At 43.6% G+C, this 26,878-nt stretch overlaps 1 protein-coding gene across 1 annotated transcript in view; it reads left to right on the top strand.

Annotated features, from left to right (window-relative positions):
- The window catches only part of CCDC66 (coiled-coil domain containing 66), a 275,197-nt gene that overhangs the window by 128,243 nt on the left and 120,076 nt on the right, over nucleotides 1–26,878 (top strand). Inside the window, exons 8-9 of the mRNA XM_078661583.1 lie at nucleotides 7,780–7,932; nucleotides 16,694–16,825. Of these exons, the coding sequence (XP_078517709.1) occupies nucleotides 7,780–7,932; nucleotides 16,694–16,825 (285 nt within the window). The remainder of the gene's footprint in view (nucleotides 1–7,779; nucleotides 7,933–16,693; nucleotides 16,826–26,878) is intronic.

Here is a 26,878-nt window from a genome sequence, read left to right as displayed (position 1 = left end):
ACCACAAGGGAGAGTCCAGGTTGTCACAGTCTGGGTCCCATCCAGGATTGTATCACCGTAGGCGAATCAATAACGGAAGCGCACCTGTCCACAAAATTATGATATGGATAGCCGAGTTCTGAAGCAGTGACACTCCTATTGAAGACCGCTACTGTAATTATATGGCACTAATTATATCAATTTCCAAATGACAGGGTGCTGTTATAGTTGGTACAAGTCCCCCTAGAGGACCTCCTTCTGTTTAGTTCCAAACTGGGTGCCTCTCAAAGTTCAGGGCCACCTCGTTCCACCATTTTCAAACAGAGGATTCACAAACAATCAAGTAATACTGCCCCAGGGTCTACTGGCAGCAAGCAGGCATCTGTAGAAGAACCACCCCAGGCCGCAGCGTGGTCCTGGCCCAGTCACAGCAGGAGCACTTTTTTATGTGTCCAATCCCCAGTATGGGAGTGTAGGAGAGTGGGGTCTGCAATCCTATGGTCACCCCAGATTTTTACTTTTTGCTTCACTGGTTTACGACTTTCCCTGGCTGTGGGCCTGCCAATCCGACCCACAGCCTAGCTGTTCTCTCTCTAAATTGACATTCATGTACTTTAGGTGCATTTACCAATTGGTATTGGGACCCCTTATCAGCCCCTGTACAGTGTACCTTAGGTACCCAGGGCATAGGTGAACCCAAGGCCTACCAGGGGCTGAAGCATGTATTATGCCACCCCTGGCTGGCCACCTAAACAGACACAACTGGCTGGTAAGACAGCTGGGGCAAGGTGGTGTAATCACCCTTGGCTGTAGATATAAGATGTTATGTTATGTTATGTTATGTTAAAATAGGACTTTTATAGCGCAACGGCTACTCCAAGGGAGTGTCCCGGCGCTTTAAGCTCCAAACCATAGAGGAGAGCATGAAACATAACAGTAACAGAAAGGGGCCCAAAGAGAGAAAAGATTATCCAGCAAACAACCAGGTTTTCAGGTCTTTCCTGAAAACAAGCAAATTTGAGGTGTTTCGCAGGAACAACGGTAGCGAGTTCCACAACTGAGGAGCGAGGAAACTGAAAGACCGGCCGCCTAGCCGAGCCTTTTTAATACGTGGTACCCGCGCCAGAGCCAAGGCTTCTGACCTGAGGGATCGTGCGGGTCGATAGAAGTCCAGCCTCCTCTGAAGATACTTAGCGCCATTGCCATGTAAGGCCTTATGGGCAAGAGTCATGGCCTTGAACAGTATCCTCTTCCGCACCGGAAGCCAGTGGAGGGATGCAAGAAGGGTAGAGGCGCTGGTGCGACGATGAAGGCCAAAGATGGCACGCGCCGCGGCGTTCTGGGTAATCTGTAGGCGCTGGAGGAGATATTCAGGCAAGCCAAGATATAAGACATTGGCGTAGTCCAATCTGGACCCTATAAGGGCCTGAACAGTAATCCTCCGATGTTGCTCCGACAGAAGGGGAAAAAACTTACGTAACATTCTAAGTATCCCAAAACATGTTCCCGTGAGGGTGGAGACCTGGGATTTGAGCGAGAGCTCATTGTCGATTTTAATTCCCAGGTTTTTTGCCCACTTAGAGGACTGTGTGGGAGGGAACATGTCAGCAGGCCACCAACCTCGCCAATCTGGTTCTGATGGGCATCCGAAGAATAGTATTTCGGACTTGTCCGAGTTGCACTTAAGGCTGTTTTGTGAAAACCAGCTAAAAACAGCCCCAAGGCACTCGCGAATCCCTTCACCATCGAACTCTTCACCCTTGCGACAGGTGAAGAGGAGCTGAGTGTCGTCAGCATAAGAGACGATCCGGGCCCCATAGGACTCCGCCAATGTCGCCAAAGGGGTCATCAGGATGTTAAAGAGAGTGGGGCTCAAAATAGAGCCCTGAGGCACTCCGACTCCCAGTGGCGGCATCTCGGCGGATCCGGGTGGGACCCAGACCGTCTGGCGGCGGTTGGCCAGAAAGGAAGAAAACCAATCGAGCACCGTCCCCCCTAGCCCGATGTCACGGAGCCTAGTGAGGAGATCCTCATGGGGGACGGTGTCGAACGCCGCCGACAGATCTAGCATAACTAACAACACCCTACCTCCCATGTCCAGCACCTCTTTTACGATCTCCGAGACTTCCAAAAGCGCCGTCTCGGTGCTTAAGTTGGAGCGGAATCCCGATTGGGATTCATGAAATAAATCATTAGACTCCAGAAAGTTGGAAAGCACGCTGTGCACGTGTTTCTCCAAGATCTTAGTCAGTGCTGGAAGGAGCGAGATTGGCCTGTAGTTGGACGGCACCTCTGGGTCAAGATTGGGCTTCTTAATCAGAGGGATGACCATAGCTTGCTTCCAGGTCTGAGGCAAAAAGCCCTCGCTCAGGGAGAGATTAAGAATGGGATTGGCTATAGGGTTTATGGCATCTGCCATTTTTGCCAAAAATTTTGCCGGGCACGGATCAAGAGGTGAGCCCGACTTGAGGTTCCTCATCAAGGCTAAAGATGTAGCAACCGAGAGAGGGGGAAAGTCAAGCAGGACTGGGCCTGAGGGAGACAGAGACGCTGTCTCAATCGGCATTGCAGACACATCATCTGGGGCTCTCAGCGGAAAGGAAACCTGGATTTGCCTAATTTTGGTGGTAAAAAAATTGGCAATTGTGTTAGCCCAGGTCTCTGCTGGTGCACCCTGAGTAGAGATGGACCGGGGGCTAGTGAATTCGCGCACGATGGAGAAAATCTCCTTGCAGGAATTAGCGGCATCATCAATCCTTTTGGCAAGGTAGCGTTTCTTGCTCTGAAGAACAAGTTCATGGTATGACTTCAACGTGGTTTTATACTGTTGTTTAGCCTCAGGCTCATACTGGACTCTCCAGGCCCGTTCCACCACTTTACATTGCCTACGGGCATTAGCTAGTTCCTCCGTGAATCAGGGGGCAGAAACCCGACGGGCAGCGGACCTGGGTGACTGTAAGGGAGCGAACTCATTTAGTCTGGCAAGAAGCCAGGATTGCAGGTTCTCCAGATCTTTCTCCAGGTCCCCAGTACAGGCCACAGGGTGATCAATCAGAGCATGTGTGAGCATATCTGTGGTCACCCGATGAAGTGCTCTATAACTGCTGCCCTGCTGTCTCGTGGCGCTAGCGGGAGAAGCCAAGGTAGAAGATATTTCAAAATGGGCCAAAAAATGGTCAGACCAAATGATTGGCAAGAGTGTTACATTCATGATAGGTATGGTGGAAAAAACCTGATCAAGTGTATGGCCTTTATCGTGGGTCGGACCAATAAGATAAGGGGAAAGACCAAGGGTGGATGCAATATCCAACAGTTTGATGGCATTTTGGTCATTGTGGTCGTCCATATGGAAGTTAAAATCTCCCGCAAGTATGCATTGCTCCGACCTCAGGACAAAGACCGACATGACCTGTTGAAGATCGTCCAGAAAAGAGCCCACAGGGCCAGGAGGTCTGTAGACAATCAGGCCCTTCAGTGCTTGTTGCGGCGATAAGGAGATGGTAAAAGCTAAAGAGTCAGCCCCTTCGATGGTATGAGTATGCATGACCATGCACGGAAAAGTGTTCTTCACAACTAAGGCAACTCCTCCTCCTCTGCCCTTGTCTCTATCCTGCCGGTAGATGGTATAGTCAGTGGGAATGGCAGCCACAATGTCCGGATGGGAAGAATCATTGGTCCAGATACCTATATCTAACCCCAAAATGGACACATATATTCCTATCAGTCACTCCTATGGCAGGCCTTATCAATCCTGAAGGCAGAGTGCTTGGAATTATGTGAGATGGTGCTATGGCATGAGCTGAGCCTGTATGCAGTTTGCGGAACCAAGTCCTTATAGCTGTTCCATGATAACGCTATACCATATACTCTTAAGTGCATTATAATCTTCACGGTTATTGCTAACTTTGGTATAGCATTATCAAAACATGTCGAGTAAGGTGTCATACGAATTGGAATACTACCCCCTCGCCAGTTCTGGCGACGGGGGTAGCATTCCACCCTTTTAGAGGGACACGACATGTATGTAACTGTGAACCCCGGTTAAAGTTAACCCGACCCTCAGCATCACAAAATGGATGCTGCCACCACAGACACAAGTCTGACCTCCTGCTGCTGGGAGTCCTTCCAGCGAGGGAGGCCTGGACAAAGGGTTTCCTGCCTTGGGAGGTGCTAGCACCACCCCAGACAGGATTTTGTGTATTGAGGTAGGGAGGCCTGAAAGGAATGAGACATGCCTGGGGCACACAAGGTGTCCCTGTGCATACACCAGTTCAAACCAGTTGCTGGGGCACTCCAGCCCCAGCTCTGGCGCGAAACTGGACAAAGGATAGGGGGTGTAACCCCCCCCCTTTCCTGGTCCCACCCATAGGAGGGACCTAGTGATAGTACATCCCCCTTTAGCAGGATAAAGGTAGGAGCTGGTCCCATTCCAAATTAGATTATCCTGAACAACTTTACAAGAAGAAACTCTGGACTTCGACGTTCTGCTCTACAGAAGACTGAAGAATCTCCCTTGTGGGCAAGGAGTGTCCACCCTGCAGCAGCAGGCACCATCAAGCGTCCTAGCGGTCCACTTTGTTGTCCTTCCTGCCGGATCCAGACTTCAGAGCCTGACGAGACCCGGACTCCCAGACCTCCCCGACCTCTACCCACATCTGCAGCACAGCTGAGACCCGTGGGTGCGACGAGACACATGGGACCGGCCATCTTGAAGAGACTGCACTTCGCTTCCAGCACGACTTCTGAGGCATCCTCGAGTAAGTGCTTTGGGGATTGAGAAGCCCCAGCCCCGAGCAGCTCCTGCACCAAAGACCAGCCCTCCAGCATCCATGAGATCTGCGTGGGGACCTTTTGCTTGATTGCTGCTCGACGCGTTGTCTGGTCACTTGCCGGCTGGCTAGTGACCTCCTAGACGACGATCCACGAAATCTACACTGCTGGTCTGGTTGCTCCAGACTGGCCTTTGCTCCCTTCCAAAAGAGGAGCACCCTGGACCCTCCTGGTCCACTCCAGACGCCGTTTCCACTCACCGCGTGGGTTGCCTTTGCCAAGGCCTGTTGACTCCAAATCCGGATCCGACACCGCCGACAGCGAGAGCCTGCGTGGGACAGCTCGTGCCTCCATCCTGGTCGTCGAAGACACCTCCTGGTCCACGTGGCTGCAGAGACAAGCGTCCACTCTTCACCTGATCGCAACGACAGCATCTGGTTCCCTCCTGGTTCCACACCGGTCACTGGCTAGTGACTTTGAACACTGTCCCCTCTGCTTTCAGGTCCTCTTCTTCCTCGATCCACCCTTGGATCGCACCGGAAATCTTCCTCCTGGTCGCCTGCAGCATCTTTCTTCAAGGCTCCATTGACTTCAACGCGGAAACCCGTCACACTTTCACACCTATGCACCCGCAGCCCGTGGGTGAGGTAACGAGAGCATTTCGGTGCTCATAGGTAGATTGACTCTCCTAGTGTCCAGATATCCAGTTGTTTTAGTCCTAACTAGTCGGAACTGTCTGTTACTTACCTTTTCGTAAATTGTTCTGTCCATTGACTTTGTTCCGCATCCCGCGTGTGAGTTCACACTCTGCACATGCGTCCCGTGGGCCTCCTGATACTTACCTAAGGTTAGGGTAGGGTAGTCCCAGCGAACCTACAGCCTCTGGGCATCTTCATTTTCTAAATCGTTCTACTTATACCATTTACTTAGTATATGGTTTGCCGTGCCCCTAGGGCACCATTGTAATTTTGTGCAACTTATCGTATTTTTCCTAAGAGATTGTCATGTGCTTAGCCCTCTGATCTCATAAAGAGTTCAGAGGTGTTTGTTATTAATAAATATTCTGTTTATTTTCATAACAACCTGTGTGGTGTCCTTTCATCTGGTATTCAAGGGGTTATATGTGGTAAAACAGCTGGCTTCACATGCCAAAAGAGTTTAGCCTAAGACTGCTTTATCCATGCTACCATTAGGATAGCTCGTCTATAAGGTTGACTTACAACCAATCACCATAAGGGTTGCTTGGACTGATACAAGGTGATCACTAGAACTAGTGAGCATCATATATCAGGCCAACTTCTCACAGGGAGGACGGCACAATCTGAACACCAGGATCCTCCTGCTGGACAAACACCACAAGGAGCATATCAGAAGAAAGCAAGGGAGGGTCAACCAGTTCTCGTGGAGGAGCCACGCAGCCCGGAACAGGCGACCCCTGCAACACTGGGCCACTCGGCGTAATTCACCGCGGCACCGGGACAAGTGCCGTCCGACAAATGAAGTCCGCCGGAAAGCTCAAGCACGGGACAAGCCCCACACGGAGTAGGCCACGTCCCGCATCTCTTGTCAGCCTGGTCCCGGTGGTCCCGTCTCCGGACTCCGCAGCAGACAGGCTCCACACTCACTTTCGTCGCAGCTTCTCCATGCAGGCCGCAAGGCACCCCTCAGTCTCCAGGGGCATGTCCCCCAGCGTCCAGGACCTCTGGCATGGCACCCAAGTCACTGGAACCCAATACAGCATCTCATTTTAGTGAGGTGATGCAACTGGCGTCCCCACAGGGCTGTGTACGGTGTTCAGGTTGTCACTGGAGCACAAAGTCAGGCAGATTCAGGGGTGATTTACAGAATACTTAATAGGCCTGGCGCGGAGCTCAGTACCAAGTATCCGCCCTGGTTACCATCTTGGCCACGCCCTCAATGTAAGGACATGTTAACATTACATTTCTACATGGCTTACTTTTAAATACCATGCACTCTACCTTGTGGACTACAAGGGCTACATAGTGGCAACTTTTTAATATTTAAAAGGTTAGTTTCATCCTGTCAAAGAGCTTATTTTGACAGGTGGAATCACTATTTTTTCACTGCTACAGAAAGACTACACTGTAGTGGATGGCACAATTGGTGTTTAAGTCTACTATTACCATTTAACGTCCAGGCCTGGGTGCAACTTGTAGCATATCCTAGAGACTTATAGACAAGTTAAATTTACCAATAAGGATATACCACTTGAACCATATTTAAAGGGATGGCATAGGCCCTTTGCCACTGGTTAGCAGGGGCAAAGTGCACCGAGTTCTAAAGCCAGCGAAAATATAGGGTCCAGCAAAAGCTGTGCAGAAAATGCAGATTTCCTACATGTTGACATTCATTTATTCCCTTTTGGTACTGAACTCTTGAGGTTTTCCTTCTCTATATTGAATATTTTTTGCCGCCTCACTGACGAAGACTACTAAATGTTCTAATTTTCTTTTGTCCTCTACAGTGATGAATATTTTCCTTGCCCACCTTTTGTGTAATTGATAAATATATTCTTAATGGTTAGACAGTTATGCTTCCCATCCCTACAACCCTGTTTGAAATAGTATTATTTTCTACTAACCTAGTGATTGACCTTCTGCAATGTTCTCTTTATCATTCTATATCACATGAACTAAAATCTTTGAAAGATAGCTTTAAAAACATGTATGGCAGTCCAACATTTCAAAATCCTGTTTTCATGTTTTAATTGCTGTAGAGCAATTCCACTAGGTATATTTGACAATAGTCAGTCCAAAACGTTAAGTGTTATCACAACAAGAATTTTTGATGTGTACTCCGATTTTCATATTTATCCTGATGGCTGTATAGCTTTCCTATTCTTCTTTGAAGTGATGTATTTCAATAACCAATTTTTTCATCCTTGTTCCATGGCCATTTGCACTGAGCATTTGTATGCCAACTTAGTTTGGTTAACCCAACTTGCATTTTCAGAACAACCCTAACATAACTTGATTTTTCCAGTTAATAAGCAAATAATTTGTTTTACAGATGAAAATTACAGCTACTAAAAATGCAGAAATCAACAACTTGTTAAGCTGTAATGACGCCATGTGCAAGGTTTCAAATGGTCCAGTAGGAAAACCATCAAGTTTCAGCTCTCCTGATTTGCCAGCTGCTATCCGCACTGCCTTTGTCATGGGGGTGAGATGAGATGCAAACTCTCCTTTGAAATGTATTTTTCCTGATTTATGCTCTGGTTATTTTTTAAGAATCTCCAGTAGTTTTATGAGTTTTACAATGTCTAGTCTCCAGATTTCTGTGAAGAGAACAAATGTAAATTATTTTAAGTAATGTTGAATCGAATAGAAACCGGTTTCTCTTTATTAAAGGTTTTTGTTAATTTATCCTTGGTCATAATGAAAAAAAAACTTTGGGATTTTGCCTTCAGTATATGTTTCAAAGATTGCATGTCTGACCATTAACCAGATTGTGCGGAGAGGTGTAGATTGTTCCTGAGCCTGGCATTGTTTATGCAAAAAGGACTGCAGTTGCTTTAGTTGTCTTCATGCTATGCCACCTTCCCACGTAGACCCTCATTATGAGTGGCCAGAATGTGGTTTAGGTAATTTTTGCACCAGGTGAAATCTTATACCATGGGGTTTTAAATTTGCAGGTTGTGGTAATTACCTCCTAATTTGAAGTTTGCTCTCTGAAAGTAAGGCATGACATGAAGATTTTTAAAATGTTCGCACCACATTCAGCATATATCTGAATGTAACCAGCATATTTTCTGCTTTTGCATCTTTGACCTTGCAACATTTGCCTGTAGTAAAATGTGGGGAGTTGATAGGGGTAGTTTTTAAGCCCTCTTGGGCTCCTGGTGTCTGGTCTTCTGGCCCTTCCTGTTTCACTTTTTGCTTCACCGGAGTCTTGTCTGATGTCTATCCATTTGGTTGCTCTCCTGTTTGTGTGCTGTCCCTGCCGTCATGTCTGTCCTTTAGGCCCCTGCCTTGAATTCATTGCTCCTCTGAGTCGTTCATGCCCTACTGAGGCCTGCCTGCTGATTAGAGATCTTTACAAGCTGAAGATAAGCTTCTCTTTGAGAAGTTGTAAACTCACCAGCACTGGTGAACCAGAAAAGGCAGAAAGTAACCCAAGATGTGAAAGAGGAAAGGAGAGAAAAACATGCACTGCAGTGTACAATGTAATTTTTCTGCCTTTACATGCTTTAATTTCTTTTCTTCTCTATCCCCCTTGTAATTTAGCATTATAGAACTCCATCATGATATGGAGACCACACATGTCCGTCTCTGAGAATCACTTAGAGAGGTCACCTTGGAAAAAAGCTAGAGGAGGACCCCTCCTTCCCCCATCAATGTATTTATTCTATTTTAAAACTGTTGTGTGAATTCCTTCACCGTGATCAAGTTCCCAATAACATTGAGCTGAGGCCATGTCTCAAAAGCAGGAGATGCTTTTCCTCAGGAGATGGCAGGTGTTCTTTTTTTTTATTTTATTTTTTTAAATATTTTATTTGGCAAATCAATAAGATTAGCAATTAAACACAAGTATATTATTAGAGGTAAATAACTAATAAAACAAGATATTGTACAAGGATAGCTTTACTTGCATACCTTATACCTGAGAATGATTTGGTTTTTCCACATAGCAGACACAAAATGCCCGAGATGCAGAGAAGTGGGAGCAGAATGTTTCCATATTCTCTGGTTCTGCCCGAACCTTACCTCGTATTGGGAAGAGATCACTATGATAGTTACAGACATTGACAGGGAGAACCAGCCTTGTGCCTCCTGAGGAAATTCCCATATACAGCAAAAACAAAAGCCACTAGTAGGTTTCATGATCTAGCTTTCATATTGGCGATGAGGGAAATTACTAGGAATTGGAAAGCAGTGGGAGGACCTAGACTATTGGTAAGGCATAGAGAATTGCATATTTGGACTGAATATGAAGGTGCTGTACTACTCCGTTAGGCTAGAGGCAGGCGGGGATCCATAAACTTGACCAGAGCCTGGGAAGTATTATTGGAGGCGTTGAGCCCAGGGACCCCCACTTCTGCCTCACCGTCTAATACTCCCTAGAAACTGCCCATTCATTGAATAACTAATATCCCAGTATTGGGATTCTTGGAACAGAGAGTACTTATGCAACATCAGAGATGGAGCAGCCCGTTGCTTCAACAGCTTATGCAATGACACATTTTGAATATTTTTCCAACGAAGTCCGACTCGGTGTGCGACGGAGGGAGGGTTAGCGTATTATTGGAGAAAATTGTTTCCACATTGCCCTAGCTATTATGCTTGAACTGTTATTAGTGATGTAACGTAAAATGTACTACTCCGCTAGCAATGTTTGTTCTCAATGCAGAAACAATAAAATCTGTAATAAAAAAAAAACAGGGATAACTATAGTTAATAGATGAGGAAGAAGAAAAAAGATAACAATAGTTTTATGAGCTAGCAAGAGTGTGAATGAGAGGAGGGCAGAGCTAGAAAAGTAGTCAAATGTAGCCAAAATAGATCAGATCTAATCTTTTGTTTAGGACTAAGTGAAGAAACAGTATATATTCTATGCTCTACAAAAACACTTGAGGAAGTGCAGAGGTAATGATAGAATCACCCTCCTAGATATCGTCACCCTCCTAGATATCGTATGCAAACAAAAGGATTCTATCAATGTGTAAGGGTGAATATTTTTTGAAAAAAGTGAGGACCTAAAGTCTAAAAGTGAAGGAATGCCTCTCTGCGGTTGGCAGAAAAAGGCACTGTGTGTTTTTTAAATACCCCTCACACACTATGTATCCCATAGTGTCATTCTCCCATCATTGGGGTCATTTAAAAATTCCCTGGTTAGTCGAAAAAATTAATTTAATGGCTTTGCTGGCTGGGAACGTTAAAAGGGGGTTAGTAAGTAGATCAATATGTGTAGTCTACTATAGTAGACTACACATATTGATCTACTTACTAACCCCCTTTTAACTCTTTTCGACTAGCCAGGCAATTTTTAAACTTTTTGTACATACACCCACGTATATAGGTCCCTACACTCCCTAACACTTACCACTGTCCTCACCAATCAGAAAGCCTATCGTCAAGAACTAAGTGCTCCCGCGCACCTCGTTGGTTGTAGCACGCCCCGCCCCGTAGAGGGACGGGAAGACCCCAATGATGGCAGAATGACACTATGGGATTCATAGTGTGTGAGGGGTATTTTAAAAACACACAGTGCCTTTTTCTGCCAACCGCAGAGAGGCATTCCTTCACTTTTAGACTTTAGGTCCTCACTTTTTTCCAAAAATATATTCTATGCTCATCATGGACAGATATCCACCAAGTAAAATCAAATCATTTGGAAAAGTCCTTTCAACATGAGAGTATAACTTTAAAGCTAAGAGCAATTAAAAGGTCTGACAAAATTCTCATGTCGGTGAGCTAATCAAACTCCGCTGCTAAAGAACTTAAGAAATAATTCAGTAAAGTAAGAGTTACATTAAAATTTAAATTTACCAAACATTTAGACCAAAGAGAGGTCCAAAATTGTTTTACATGCTGGCAATCAAATAACTTGTGAATTAACAAGCCAGTGTGATTAGTTCAGGATCAACAAAAGGGGGAGGAAGAGATATCAAATTTAGAAATATGACCGGTGTAATAACATCTCTTTTATATTTGAAAAAAGTGATTGGGTAATATATGCTGCCCGAGAAGTTTGGAATAATTTAGCCATATCTTGCCCCATTGCTGAATGGAAAATGAAATGTGTAAATCTTCCCACACGAGTACCATTATAATCTTTGATCTAGATGAGTTAGGCAATAACATGGTTTTATATATCTGGGTTGTGGGGCGCAATCCATTCAAGATATAATCTAAATTTAAATGGTAAAGGTAAGCGGGAATCATAATTTATAGGGGATTTGTAAATTAAATGTTGGTGAGATTGATACATTAGATTACAGTCAGCTAGAAAGGAGTTAGTTGCTGACATTTTTCTACAGGATGTCAAAAGTAGCAATGTTATTGTCATTTCAAAATTGATACGTTTGAGTAATACCTTTTTCTCTCCAGTATTTAAAATAAAAGGATCTATTACAAATGTGAGAGCAATTGGACACGTAGATAATGTCCTTGAAAGTAAAGTAATTAAGTAACAATCATTCAAACACAGCATCATTAAAATCATGTTAAGGCACAACATTGTCTAATTAAAAAGATGAGTAGTATAATTTGAAGTCAGGGAACCTTACACCTCCTTCAGTTTTAGGTCTTATTAGCTTGGAAAGATCAAAATGGGAAGTTTTATTATTCTGTAGAAAATTCAAATAAATAGAATCAATCTGCTTAAAATAGTATTTAATAATATTAAAGGGCAGCATAAAAATAGTATATAAAATACAATTGCTATTTTAATAGTATCTAGCCTGCCTCACTAATATAAATGAAGAGACCAATCAGAAAGTAAATTTGTACTTTAGATTTAAAAATGCCAAAATTATGATTGTTTATTTAATATTTGGTAAAAAAACAAGCACCAATGTATTTGATTATCGAGGGGCGCCACGTAAAGTTAGTATCAAAAAAACAATACAGATAGCATGACGTGATCAATGTCAGTATTTCAGTTTTAGTAAAGTTATGTTGAAATGTTGGTATATAAGGAAACCTCCTGTGGAAATGTGGAAAAGGGTGCAAAGTAGCCAGGGATTAGACCTGTAAATCAAAATATGATAAGCAGAAAGCTTAGTTTCTTGTGAACTATATTTAAAACCAGATATCGTCTGGTTTCAGCACGTTATTTTGAGGATGGGTTTGAAGCATACAATAAAAAGCAATAGAGACAAGGGATAGCCCTAACTAGTGCTGTGATGTAAGTATAGGGAAAAATAACGATTAACAAATACACTGGCTCAGGGTTGTAAGATAACTGTTTTATAAGGGAGATTAATTTAGGATTGAAACCAAACCAATGAAGAGTTTTTAACATGTATTTGCAATTTATATGATCAAAAGCCTTCTCAGCATCTAATGTAAATGCTGCAAGAGGAGTTTTTAGTTGTCCTTCTCAACAAATAATATTCAAGAGTATTCTTGCATTATCAGAAGGAATATACCTTTAACAAAAACAGATTTAACATGAAGGGGAACAGATTCTAAACGAGAGGTCAAGATTTTGGTATATATTAACACCGTAGTTAAAAATGGAAAGAGTCTATAGTTTGTACACATTTTAGGATCTTTATCTTGTTTGGGATTAATAGTTATTAAAATCTCCAAAAAGGAACCGCTGGCTTTGCAATTTGAAATAAAGGATTACCAAAAATTTGAATAATTTGGAAGCAAAAAAGCAGGTTATTGAAGAAATACGTTAAATGGAAAAACCATTGGTTCTTTTAGCCTTTGCTTTCTATAGAGAATTAATAGCAGATAATCACCTGAAGCATAGTCAGACTCTAGATCCACGAATGTATCAGATGAAGAGGGTGCTCTGGGAATACCATAAAAAAAATCTACACATCAGCTTCGCAAGGTTGGCCCTCTTCAGTGTATGATGACTTGTAAAAAAATTTAAAGTAACTAGACATATCAGCATTGGAGATGGGTTCAGTATTATCAGATTAATAGAACCAATAGATTTACACTCTGGTTCAATCTCTGAATAGTTGACAAGCATTTTGACAGCTTTTTTCTGACCCCCCCATGAAATGTGGGTTTCACTTTGAGCAGGATATTACAAGTGTCAATAATAGCAATTTTGTTGAGGTCGGAATTGGCTTAAATTAAATCATGCAATATAGAGGAAACTTTCAAGTGGAGTATTTTTTTTCAAGTTTTTTAACTTTTTGGAAAAGGATAACATATTGATTATTTAAATTATATTTCCTTTTAGCAAATAAGTTAATAGTAAAAGCTCTAAAAAGGTTTTAAAAGCATCACCATTGTTAGTGGGCGCATCTGAAGAAATATTAAACTGAAAAAATGGGGTAATACAAGTAGTTGCTTGAGGCATGAAAGTAGGGTCAGACAAAAGAGATTTATTACATCTCCATCTCCCAGTTTTTTACTGTGGAAATATCTAAAGAAGCCAAAATAAGGGGCATGGTTAGGTAGAAAAATGAAGGCAATCTCAGCAGATTGTGAGCTTGGAAATAGTGATTTGGTAATCCAGATATAATCAATCCTGAAAAGCCTGTTCTACACATTTGAGAAAAAAAAAGAAAACAAAAGCTGATTTATCAGAATTGCAAGTTATCCTGACATCAAACAATGGTCTACAGGAAATTGCAGATTGAAAAGCCTTATGAGATTTGTCAGGTTTGAATTTATGCTTCAATCAATGACCCTTTGCAGATATTTTAATCTAGCAGTGACTGGACCAGCTCTTAGCAGGAATAATGTACTACACTGTGGCCTTTCAGAATATCGGGACTCTCCTAGCACTAGTCACCTGATCGCCACCTGCTACCAGCATTGCCTGCCCTGAGAAACATCATTTATTCACCCCCTTTCAGGCTCTTAAACCCTGCCTAGTTTTGGCATCACTGACTGTCCCATACTAGTGCTGTGGTATATTCAATCTTTTGGAACTGCGAGTATGAAAAGACAAACCTACATAATCCAAACAATGGAGGAGAAGGACCTTTTACTCTGAAATCTTACATTGTTTAATTTCATGTGTGAGGCATATCCATTTATTTGTCATACTTGTAGTCCTGTACCTATAACAGGAAAAGAAAAACCAGTACTAAACTGCAAAAGGAAAACAACTGATTTATTTGACATGAGTCAGATTGCGCTATCTGCTTTACAACCATAAAGCTTAATGTAAATATTCAGTTCCCAGGAACGTTTTATGTGCAGCAGGAACAATTTAGTTTATTTCTAATTTTTCCTAAAAAAATAAAGTGAAGCACCTGAAGTTTTGGGGTTTTAACCAGCATCAGGTTTCATTCTGTGACTTTAAATGCCTATATGATATTTGGTCAGTTGATGGCAGATTTAGATTTGCCCATCAAAGATATCTCTATACATATAAAACAACAGGTAAAGTAGAGTTATGAATTAAAACTGAAAACCTCCATAAATGCTTAGAAGGAGCAATAGTTATGGTTTCTGTAGTAGCTACTTTTTAACCGTTTCTTAATGTGAAGTTCACATTTCTTAAAAACTTATGTTATGGTTAAACACAGCACAAACCATAGTTTACTGTTAAAAAAAAACAATTTTTTTTTCTTTCCCTGAATATTGTACTACATCCACTTTCCATGTAGCCAACACTCTTGGGTCACCCAACCTCTGAGGCATAAGAGCTTCTTATGAGAGTTAAAATTGAAAACCAAATACTAATTCTTGTCCCTCATGGAGGTCTCAGTGAAGAATGTGTGTCAGGGTTGCTGATCTAGAATCCTTTGTAGTTGTTCTAAACTCTGAAGGGAAGGATTTCAGAAACTTTAAGAATGGTTCTATTGCTCGTGATATGTCTAGAAAACCAGCAACCAGCTGGAACATGTTGAGGGTGCGGCGCCTGCAGCAAATATCCATCTACTGGGAGTCCCACCATCTCTGGATGATAAGTCCATCACATTGACTATTCAGAGGCTATTGGACGATAAGGTCCCTTTGCCGAGGGACTCGTGTGGAGTGACAATGTGAAGGATGTATAGGCTGCCAACAAAGATATTGAGTAGTGGTTATAAGAATCATGGAGCAGAGCAGTCCTAGGGAGAAAGACGCAGTCCTAGAGGGAAACCACGGATGGATGGTGAATAAATCTTGAGCTTTCCAGATTATAGTATGTCCACCATGACACCACACCAACCTCTTCAACATACAAAGAAGGACTTAATTGCTTTAGGGTCCGAAGCCTTGCTAGATTCCCTACAAGACTGAAGGCGGTGTTGGAGGGTAAAAGGCACATATTCTCTCAAGTAGATGGTGCTGACACTTCCTAATAGTCTATATGATAACAAATAGAAGGAACAAGATGATGGTGACTGTTTCCTGTTTCTGTGTAGATGTTTTCTTAATTCTTACAGAGGCAGTTGAACATGATACTGGTTCTTTTTAATGAGGCTGGTTGTGAATCGGATGGGCTATGCATGAGTATGTCATCATGTTGATGAGATGCACAACTAGTTCCCTAAAGCAGTGACCTACCCTCTTCCTCCTGCTCCACAAAATCAACCCTAACATTTTTCCTGAGTGTCCTGGGTTCGGGGCACCGAACCATCATGGTCGTGATGGACAATGGAGAATGCAATACTGCACCTCCCATAATTCACAGAGGATGGAGGATTCTGTGCTTATAATTCTGTGTATTGAATGGGATGGTGTTTGTTTTTGGAATTGGATGTTTACTTTTTCAACTTTAATAAAAAATTAAGAAACCTAAAATAAAACCTAAATCCCCAAAAAATACAGGTTGACATAGTTGTTCTTTAAGCTTAAACATGTGAGCTAAGAGGCAGTGGGGAAATACTGGAAGGCCCAAGTCCTGCAGAGTGTAACCTTACATGTGTAGACAATGCGAGATTACATTTAATGTCCTAAGATAAAGTACTTTTGTGTTGAAATTTTTGCAATGAGGCACAAAAACATTAATGCCCTGAACGGTTATAGAATGAATGTGAAATCCAAGTACACATATCTAGTTTCTCAAAGATGTTCTTACCAAAAGGCAGAATGTATTTGATCATGGTTCACAGACATTCTGTATTTGATACAGAATGCAAAAATATAAAACATCAAACGCAAAATGTGGACTTTATGGTTTGTCAAGAAATACTAAATATTGGGGTGCTGTGCAGAAGAAGCCAGTTGGGCATTTTAGGGCATGAGTGAAAATTCATCAGTACATGCAGCAAAAACATAATTGGCAGTACCTTTACAGGTGCTGTTTTCCTTAATGCTTGTACTGTTTAAATATTTAAATCTTGCCATTTTAGGAAGCTGCTCCATTGGACCAGCCTTTCAGGGCTATAAAACGTGAGCAGCAGAAAAAATGGGTTGAGGAACTGAATAAACAGAGAGAAGAAGATAACAAACGAAAAATACAAGAAAAAATGAAACGTTTAGAGGTAAGTGATAATGATTATGAACATGTTGAGGACAGATGAAGAAAAACAATTTGGATAAATATTAAGAACCTTGCATACATCTCACACACACTTTGTCAGTTGGCCTTAGATGTGTTTTGGGGATGGGGTTCTGGGCCCTTGCGCAACTGCGAACTCTGGGGTTGGAGCTTAGCTCCTGCCGGCAGATGAGATCTCAAACGGAACACGAACTGGGGGAGTAGAGGGGCTGGTGAGGAGGCCCCCGGCCCGATCCCAACTCTACGTCGCAGCCCCTTATGCCACCTTTTTGCCTCTCAGCTGGCCCAACGGTATGCACACCGTTGTACCTATGCAAGGCCTGCGTGTGTGGCCTGGGTGCCCCTGCTGCACCCGCTACATCCATCCCCACCTGGCATCCTGATTGCAGGCCATGGAGCATGGGACTCTGGCTGTCTGCACTGCTAGACTCCCTAGATCACCGCTGACCCATCTGCACGTGAGTGAGCATTTCTGCTGCTGCGCTCCCTGATATTTGGAATTGGGGGCCCATGCTACAGTTTTCCATAGACCTCCCCAGCCTCAGCTTACCACTGCATGGACCCTTTCCACTCATGCTCTTCCCCCCTGTTGTACTGAGGGAGCCCCTGTATGAGTCAGGCAGGGCCTTATGAGCTCCTGGGGCCTTGTGCCATCTCACACTGCGAACTGCCTCTAAGGCAACAGCCTACATATGTGAAGAAGACTGTCTAGATCAGCGATGTTATTTCCAACAGGCCTGTAAGGGGGGTGTTCAGATTGCAACTACAGATGGCCACATAGTGACTGCAACACCGCCATGTAATCTAGGAGTGCTTTCAACGAAGACCCCTTTCCTTCTCCCCACATTGTCTCCCGCTCGTCTTGCCTCAACTTGCTGAGCATCCTGCCCCCCTTCTTGTGGTATGTCGCTGGGCCTCTGCCTTGCTCTACCATACTTTGTGGGTCCCACCGAACACTTATGATGCCTTTAAGCGCAACCTCCTCTAGACTTGCCCTGTTGGTGGATGCTTGCTCACTGCGAGAACCCTTGCCCTACCTATCGCACTCACCAGCCGTTGGGTTTCTGATATTATGCCAAGGGACAAATCATCTAGAGACTGCTCTGTGGTCTCTTTATGGTCCAAGTCTTCCTCAACCAACATGTCCAACAAAGGGGGCCCTTCCTCTTGGACTACAGAGCCCTCCGTGACGCCACCGATTACTGAGGATTATATGGCTCAATTCCTCAAATGACATTAAACAAAATTTTTTCTCTTTAAAGGCAGATATTAAAAGCTTTATACAGGACCAGCGCAGACCGGTTACAGAGGTAGGCACACGTTTCGATGATTTAGAACGCACATTGTACTCCTGCACGAAAGACCAAGAAATACTCGTGCACCACATTCTTGCCCTGGAAGACCCGCAGATTGAACTACAAGCTAAACAAGATTTAGAGAATTGCAGCCACAAAAATATTATCCGATTCTGGAGTTTCCCCCGGGGTGCAAAGGGGAAAGACATTCTGACCTTCAAGGGGTACCTGTTGAACACTATTTGGGGAAGTGAGGAAGACCTGCCACTGATCTTTGACCAAGCTTCTGTTGCTGCCATGATGGGCAGACCTATGTCTCCCCGGACATCTTAACCAGAGCAAATTCTTTTTGCAGGTCAAGGAGGCAATCATGAGAGCATGCAGTGCAAGGCTGATTTGCTCTTCAGAGGCCACACACTGCAAATCTTTCAGGACTTCTCACCAGCGACCCTTAAAACTGCAGGGAATTCAGGCCGATGACAGAGAAACTTCGGGAGATAACCATCAAATACCAGTGAACCCACCCTTTCGGCCTGCTCTTCCAGCTTAACTGCAAACAGTGTCTTGTTCGATCATTGACGGAAGCCAAGTTCCTACTAGACCTGCAGAGGGTTCCCCGGTTCAGGGATCCCACACTGCACCCTCTGGGAATGGTGATCGATGGTGTCCGACTTGGCGCACGGCAGGCAGTCGGACAATTGATTACTGCCTAACTGAGTTGTACCAGACCTGTACTTAATAACTGAAGCACTGTCACATGTTCTCTTCTATTTGCTCTTTTTTTTCCTTTACAGGGCCCGCTGCCTTGGAGCTGGACGTTTATGTATTAATGGCTACATTAATTTGTACTGTGTAGGTAGTTGAAATATTTTGATGTCTTGTTCTGTCAATTGCTCTTGCTCTTCTGCCTGGTCTCACCCGCCTTATTGAGGCACTTTTCTCCCTGAGGTAACACATCTGCGGACTTTGGGATACCCTCCTTGGTCCGAGAATGGAGGACCTCACTTTCTTGGGCCGTTTGTTCTACCTTCGTTATCAACCCGCTTTCCTTGCTGTGCCCTTGGGGTGCATAGGGGAGGGAACTCTGTTGGAAGAGTACTGTTTTATTAGACCCAACCTGTTAATCGCTGTGAGACGCTTCCTATCCTGACACTAATGATTTCCCCTTTCCTTATTACCTAGTGCATGGGAATCCTGCCTAAAACAAAACTAATTTCCTTAAACGTGAAGGGGCTTAATTTCCCTAATAAGCGCAAGTAGGCATGACGTTATCTTCTTCAGCAACCCAGCACTTAATTTTCTCGTAGGAGACCCATCTCATTAAGGAAGATTAGCATCACATCTCACCCCAGATACCCATCCCAATATTGGGCATACACTGACACTAAAACATTGGGATTGGGCATTCTGTTTCGGCGAGGTTTTCTAACGACATTGACATGGGTGGTCGGGGATTCAGGGGGTGGCGTTTTTTGCTGGTGATAATAGACAAGGGATTCACTACCCTATCCTTCCTTAGACTTAGAAAAGCTTTATTCGATTTTACAAATTGATAAAATCATAAAAGCAAAAATCAATTAATTAAATATATACAATAAATGATAAGTTAAAAACTACAGAGGAAACTAACAAGTTATACATTTTCTTTTCCTAAAAATGCTTTTTAAAAAACCAGTCATGATTCCTACACAATACACATTGTTCAGTAATTGAAAAAATAAAAGAGCCGGACGGCATTGCCGCCATGTACCCTGCTTTAGAAGGGGTATAATCCATCTGGCCCGTTCAGTTAAATAAAATTTGCAAAAAAAAGTCATGTGTAAAGTAGATTGATATGATAAATTATCACACGGACATCTACAGAACTGTCTGGACCAGTCGTTAGTAGTAGGGAACGAAACCAGGCGGAAAAAACAATAAAACCTAAATCTGGTCAAAATATACCCATCATATCCCCCTAAACACCATACTAAATAGGGTTGAATGGAGGTAGAGACCAGGGTAAGTTGATGCTGAATCACAGTTTTTTTTATTAAACTCTAGCCCCATTCTTAACGACTCAAAGTGATTCAGACATAATGCTTTGAGATCTTTTCTAGATATAGAGTGTAAGGAATCAGGGTTACTGTAAAATTCAGGCCTACCCAAATCTCTGGAAAATTTACTGATGTAGTTCAACCATGGGATATTTCTAGCCTGATCCAAACCCATGGAGCCTTTAATTATATCTTGGTTTAACCCTAAGTTGGGTGAGGTCCACGCTCTATGCCATAATAGCATGGGTTGCATTTTAATAACATCAGGGATGTAGCGAATCCCTTGTATAGGTGAAACGTCATAAAACCCCCAGACCCCTGCCCCATATGTGGCTATACTTGTGCACTTAGCCTGGTAAATTTTCAATAAAATCTCTGGCGGCCTCCTGCCCATCTTTTCTGAAAAAATCATCACTGCCGCCGTCGACCTCTTAAATAAGAGGGCCCTATTCTTTATAGCAGGACCCCAAGAACCTGAATCCTCCAATAGGATACCAAGATAGGAGAAAGTTTTTGTCGGTTCAATTTTATCTTTCCCAGCTACAAGGGTACAACGTCTACTCTTACCCTTTCCACAGGACATGACAAATGTTTTCTTGTCATTGAGCCTCAGTTCCCTATTATCCATGAAGTCAATGTAAGTATTTAGGGCCCTCTGGAGACCAAGCTGGGTTCTGGCCATTAAAACCGCATCATCTACATATAAAAGGGAGACAATCTGGTTATTGTTGACTTGCGGGGAATCTCTCTGGCCACGAGTGCCTCCTCCAATTCGTTGGTGTATAATGTGAAGAGGAACGGGGCAAGTACGCAGCCTTGTCTCACACCCCTCCTCACATGGAAAGGCTTGGTACATTCCCCCTTTAATCCATACCTCACCTTCGCGGAGGCCCCCGCATATAATTGTCTTAAAAATGACACAAGTGCTTGCTCTACCTTAAGTCCCTCTAAGATCTGCCATAACCGATTATGAGCTACGCAGTCAAAGGCAGCGGTAAGATCTACAAATACCGCGAATAAGTTGCCTTGCTTAGCCTGGGTATATTTCCCATGTAAAATGGAAAAATTTAAGGCCTGCTCGACAGTACCCCCTCCCCTCCTTAAACCCATATTGAACCGGACTTAGGACCTTGTTATCTTCAGCCCACTGTTGCAGTCTATTCAGGATAACCCTTCCTGCAATTTTCATAAGAGAGTCTAGCAAGGAAATGGGTCGGTAATGAGCAGGATTTTCCCGGTCCCCTTTTTTAAAGATAGGTATTATTATGGACTCTGACCAGGATTTAATAAAACCCATGGCACAACTGGCCTCAAGGACACGTGTTAATAATGGAGACCAAAGCTCAATCGTATGTTTATACAAATTGATCGGAGTCCCGGGGCCTTACCTCCTTTGCTCTCTTTTATGGCAACTTTTACTTCCTCATGCGTGAAGTGGATATTATTCGGTGAAAAATGAGTGTACTCGCCCGGTAATGCTTGTTCACTTACTAATTCAATATTATTACACCCATTACCATAAACCGAGGAAAAAAAAATCAACCCAGGAATCTTCACTTATTGCCATCTCAATCCTTGCTCCCTTACTATTCGAGAAGAAGGCAGCCTTTACTGCCTCCCAAAAGAAAGAACAATCCCGCCGTAAAGATGCCCGTACAGGTTAGTCCAGGCCTGGTCCTTAATTTTCTTCTTTCGCTTATTCCTAGCAAGATTGTGGGCCTTCCTAAACCCTCTAATTCCCTCGTAATCCCTCACAGATTTATGTAAGGCAGCTTTTAATAGGGAATATGCTTTGGTTCAGGTGGTATCAAACCAACCATTTTTCAGAATGTTTTGCTCCCTGCACGAATGAGTCAAGATTCTTTGAATTATCCCTGTAATTCGGGAAAAAGCAGTCGGTATCATAGAGTGGGAGATCTCTTCTTGCAAACACTCAGTTATTGAGATTTTGGCCTGGAGCATTATTTTTGAATTCGTAACCTCAGGGTCATTCTTAACCCAGCGTAATGAATATCTGTTCTGTCGTTCCAGCACACAGCTTTGAGTCCAGGCTAAACTCTCTACTACAGAGGGAGTACTCCTATGGGGGAAAAATTTTTTAATACTTAGCGGAAGGTGATCGTTAAACTCATTTGAGTGGGTAATAAATTCCTCAACCCACGTTGCATAGCGATTTGGGAGAATAATGTAGTCTATCAATGTACTTAAGCCCCGGCCGATAAACGTGGGGCTGAAATCTACAGGTGGGGAACACATCTTATTGGCAAATCCAAGATCATGCATTGCCATGACGTCATTAAAACATTCACCCCTTTTCGAATGTGCGAAGTGAGCCATTTGGCCGAAATCCTCTTCCTCAAAGTCCCCGAACCCACATGAGGACTGGGTACAAACCTTAGTGTTCAAGTCCCCACCCCAGATTATAATAGTGTCCTTCCCCGATGTTGTACTTAACTTCTTAATTTCCTCGTTGAGGCTATTTAGCATGTCGGTAAAATTACCCCTATCTGTGTTGTTATAGAGGTTGATGACCGCTATCTCAACTAGCGATGAAAAATTAATGACAACAATTTGATAATAGCTAGTTGACTTTAGCGTTTTTATCCTCAAAGCCCCCAGTAAATTTGAGATATACACACAGATCCCCCCTTTATGCCTCCCGTGTATTGAACTAAGAGCAGGTATATGGAATGTTTTAAAACCATCAAAATGTAAGTTATCCAGCAGCCAAGTCTCCTGCAGGTACAAAATGTCAAAGTTCTTAGTAAAATCTACCCAAGATGGATTGTTGACCTTGGATTGAATCCCAGAAATGATCCAAAAGGCTATTCTCACCTGCCCCTGGGCATACTTAGATTGAACCCCTGACATCGAGTCCCTCTCCTCCCGAACTTGACACCTCTCTGACTCTGTGATAGCACACATACTGCTATCAGTAATTCCAGCTATTACAAGTTCATTCTGTACCTTCTCGCTCACTTGGGCATTCTGACCCTGCTCTTCAGTTCCTATTTCCGGGAGATCACCCGCTTTTTGTGTACCTATACAGTTAATTAGATTCATACAATCATGGGTAGACGAAGACGGGACTGGTACTAAGGAACCCTCAGTCATCGTCGTAGGATCATTTTTCGGTAATTCCGCCACGGGTACCAAATCACCAGCTCTTTGGAGAACTATAGGCCCTTCACTACTTACCGACTTATGAACAGCATTAGCTACCATATGTCAATCCACATCCTCCAATGAGTATAAATGTTCAAACCGGTTTGACACTTCTTGATTGTATCTCCTATGGTTATTAGGAAAAGTACCAACAAGGGCTGTAGTAGCACTGTCAAACATGTTAGGCCGATAGAAGAAACCCAGGGGTAACACTTTTATTCCCTCAGCCATAAAACTACTTGAACCTATCTGGGTCAAAATTTCTTGTACTAAGGGAGGGGAGCCTAAAGATATTACTACACAATCCCCTTTAAAGATCTTTTTGCTGGGACCTACCCACCTGACACGTCTCACCATTTTAAAAGAATTAAACATGTCTTGAGTCAAACCTGTCTTAGCTCCTAGAAAACGTAAAGATTTATTCCTCAGTGTTACCCAATTTTCTCTATCTCCCTCATTAGACGGTGGCACATTTGCCAAAACCAGTATATACGGAATTGCTGCAGGTGGAAGGTTCAAGCTGCTAAAATTAGTTGTGAGAACCTGATTGTGAGTCATTCTGCTTTCTGGTCTAGGGCAGTTATCTACAGGAAGGGAGTTGTTACCACTTTTCTGCTAGAATCGTTGATAACCCCCCCTCTCTGTTACCATCCTTGTCGGTTGTACACTTAGGGAGTTTAACTTCTCAGACCTCAATCCCTCAGAGCGACTGACTCTCTCCCCACTGCTTCTCTGATTGCCACGAATGGGGGCACAATCTGATACGGGCTTGCTATGATTTTTATCTGTCCTCCATACCCGGCTCAAATTGTTGTATGCTTATATCCTTTAGATGCCCTGAGATTAATGCCAGGCTTAACTCGATTAAGTCGAGTCTATTCACCAAGGTGACAATAGTATCTTTGATGAAAATAGTTAAGTCCGAGATAGACTTCGTGATTTCAACTGTATCATTACTTGTTTGGCCTTTATTTTTACCTTTATTATTTATAATTTTTACACTTCCTTTTGCTCTGTTGTTGGCTGGACACTCCTTTCCCCGTATTGTACTGTGCTTAGGTTTTACATTTTTGGGGGTGGGCGGAGCCTCATGAATCTGTGGAGATAATGCTCTAAGGGCTGATTTCTTAGACACACACACTCTTTTATGAGGGGGTAATGGTGCTGCTTCAAGATCAATTACAGATATCTCATCCCTCCCTAACTGGACACAGCCATTTTGTGAATCAGCTAATGCCTCGTGTGATGTTGATTTTAGAGCCACATCGAGCAGTCCCAGGGAAGGAGGATTGATTTTGCTAGTATCAGTTGAGCCAAATTACTCTTTATTCAGCTCCTCCTCCACACTAGAGATTTGTTTTTCTAGGGCGCCCACCGCCCCTGTCAAGTATTTCATGAGTGAAGCACTAGAATCTTTAACCTTGTTCGCTTTTTGGCCAGGAGGTGTGGTATGCAATTTTCTTTTCCCCATTTTGTACCCCCAGAGCGTTTCCTGTCCTGATAGGAAAAACCAAAACTCATTCTATAACAACTCTGATAGTGGGCATGGGCCCCCTCTTTCAATACAGATGAAGGAGAAGAGTATAAACAAAAACAAAAATTACAGGAAATGTAGAAATATGACCATACAGTCCTGGGGTAAATTAGCCCCCGCACCATATGCCTCAGGGAGACCCCCCCCCCAAACAATCAACAAAATGATGATCAACAGTTGTGTCCTGTATATCTAGGAACCAGGCACCGGAAATATACACATTCGGTGGAATTGTCAATGATTACCGTAGAATAGGCGACTTTGGGTTTTTCATCAAGGAACCAAGAGCCGTGGCCCAGCCCTGCCTCTTCCGGCCAATGACGGGCTTAGACGGGCCCGGGCTTCGCCCGGCGCTCGCCCGCGTGCGTCTCGCGATGCGAGAGCCCCGTTCCGCTTATCAAGCGCCTCGTGGCGCTTGCTAATGACGTGTGTGGCAGGCGTCGCAGAGGGGATGCAGGGACTGGTAGTCCTTAGCACCGTGTCGAGAAAAAAGAAGTCCGCAGGAGCATCAGGGATCCTGATGACGTTGTGGTCTCTCCCAGACCGGTAAGTAAATGAAGTGGCAGTGGCAGTGGCAGTGTCAATGAAAACTGTGTCCTCAGAAGCAGTACCCAGGGAGCTCAACCCCCGCTCCGCTTATCAAGCACCTCCTGGCGCTTGCTAATGACGTGTGTGGCAGGCGTCGCAGAAGGGATGCAGTGACTGGTAGTCCTTAGCCCCGCGTCGAGAAAAAAGAAGTCAACAGGAGCAGCAGGGATCCTGATGGCATTGCGGTCTCTCCCAGACCGGTAAGTAAATGAAGTGGCAGTGGCAGTGTCAATGAAAACTGCGCCCTCAGAAGCGGTGTCCTTACTTAATCTATGCCCCCCAAACCAAGCGCAAGACTCTTTTCTTTGCAGGATTCTTAAGGATCCATTTAGCCTAGCCTGGGGTGGCATCATACTGGGAAGGGATATTAACTTGGTATGGGACCCAGCGCTTGACGGGACCTCTGCCCATTTTCAGGGTGTAGGGGCCGTGTCGGCTCCACTCAAGAGGGAACTCACTGACTCGAGTCTAGTAGATGCTTGCCACTACTTCCACCCTAATGCCCAAGACAACAGCTTGTATTCGCATGTACATCAATCATACTTCATCATCGACTATATATTTGTCACACATTCCCTCCTGCGCTATTTGGAAGCAGTACAGATATCTGATAGCTCTATTTATGATCATGCTCCCATTGAGGTGACCTGGCCGTCCCGAACAGTTGCCTCATATGCCTGCCCCGATGGAAACTTCCACCCAATATACTGCGCGAACCAGCAGAAAGAGCTACTTTCAATGAATCGATCAAAGACTATTTTGAACTCTATACTTTACCTACCACCTCTCCTCACATGTTGTGGGATGGACTTAAGGCAATTTGGGGCATTATTACCCCTATAGCAATAGCACGCTCTCGTGAGGCATGCCTCTTCGACACTAAGCTAACAGATGAAATTAGTTCCCTAGAGGGTATGGATAAGCAGATGCCTTCATGGCATACTAAGCGACAGCTTGCTGTTCTACGAAGGCAGCTACAAGCAAACAGAGTTAATTAGGCGGAACGTTCACTTTTGGCTCTTTAGAAACGTTATTATGATGGAAGGGACAAGGCACTCGGGTTACGCAATTAGCAAAACGCCCTTCATGATGTCCAAACTTTAAAAAGCGTTTGGGGGGCAGTCAGTGGAGAAAAACCCTGGGCCTGGACAGCCTACCAATTTCCTTCTTTAAGATTTTCTTTCCATCTTTAAAGGAACACCTGCTTGCGCTTTGTTTTTTTTTTTAATAAACTTTTTATTCAGTTTCAGTGTTTCAACAAAATGAGTCAGTCGTTTACATAATAAAGCATCATAGCTCCACACTTCATTAATACATAGTTCAACAAATTTCACGTATACACAGTTTTGCCAGCTGTCAGTAGTTAGAATCAAGCCCTGTCCCACCTCCCACTACATTTCACCCTTCATCCGTTTCCG

The sequence above is a fragment of the Lissotriton helveticus genome, chromosome 9 (genome assembly GCF_964261635.1).
Source record: "Lissotriton helveticus chromosome 9, aLisHel1.1, whole genome shotgun sequence".
NCBI classification, from domain to species: Eukaryota; Metazoa; Chordata; class Amphibia; order Caudata; family Salamandridae; genus Lissotriton; species Lissotriton helveticus.
The sequence above is the reverse complement of the archived record's forward strand: the minus strand, read 5'-3'. Positions and strand labels throughout refer to the sequence as shown.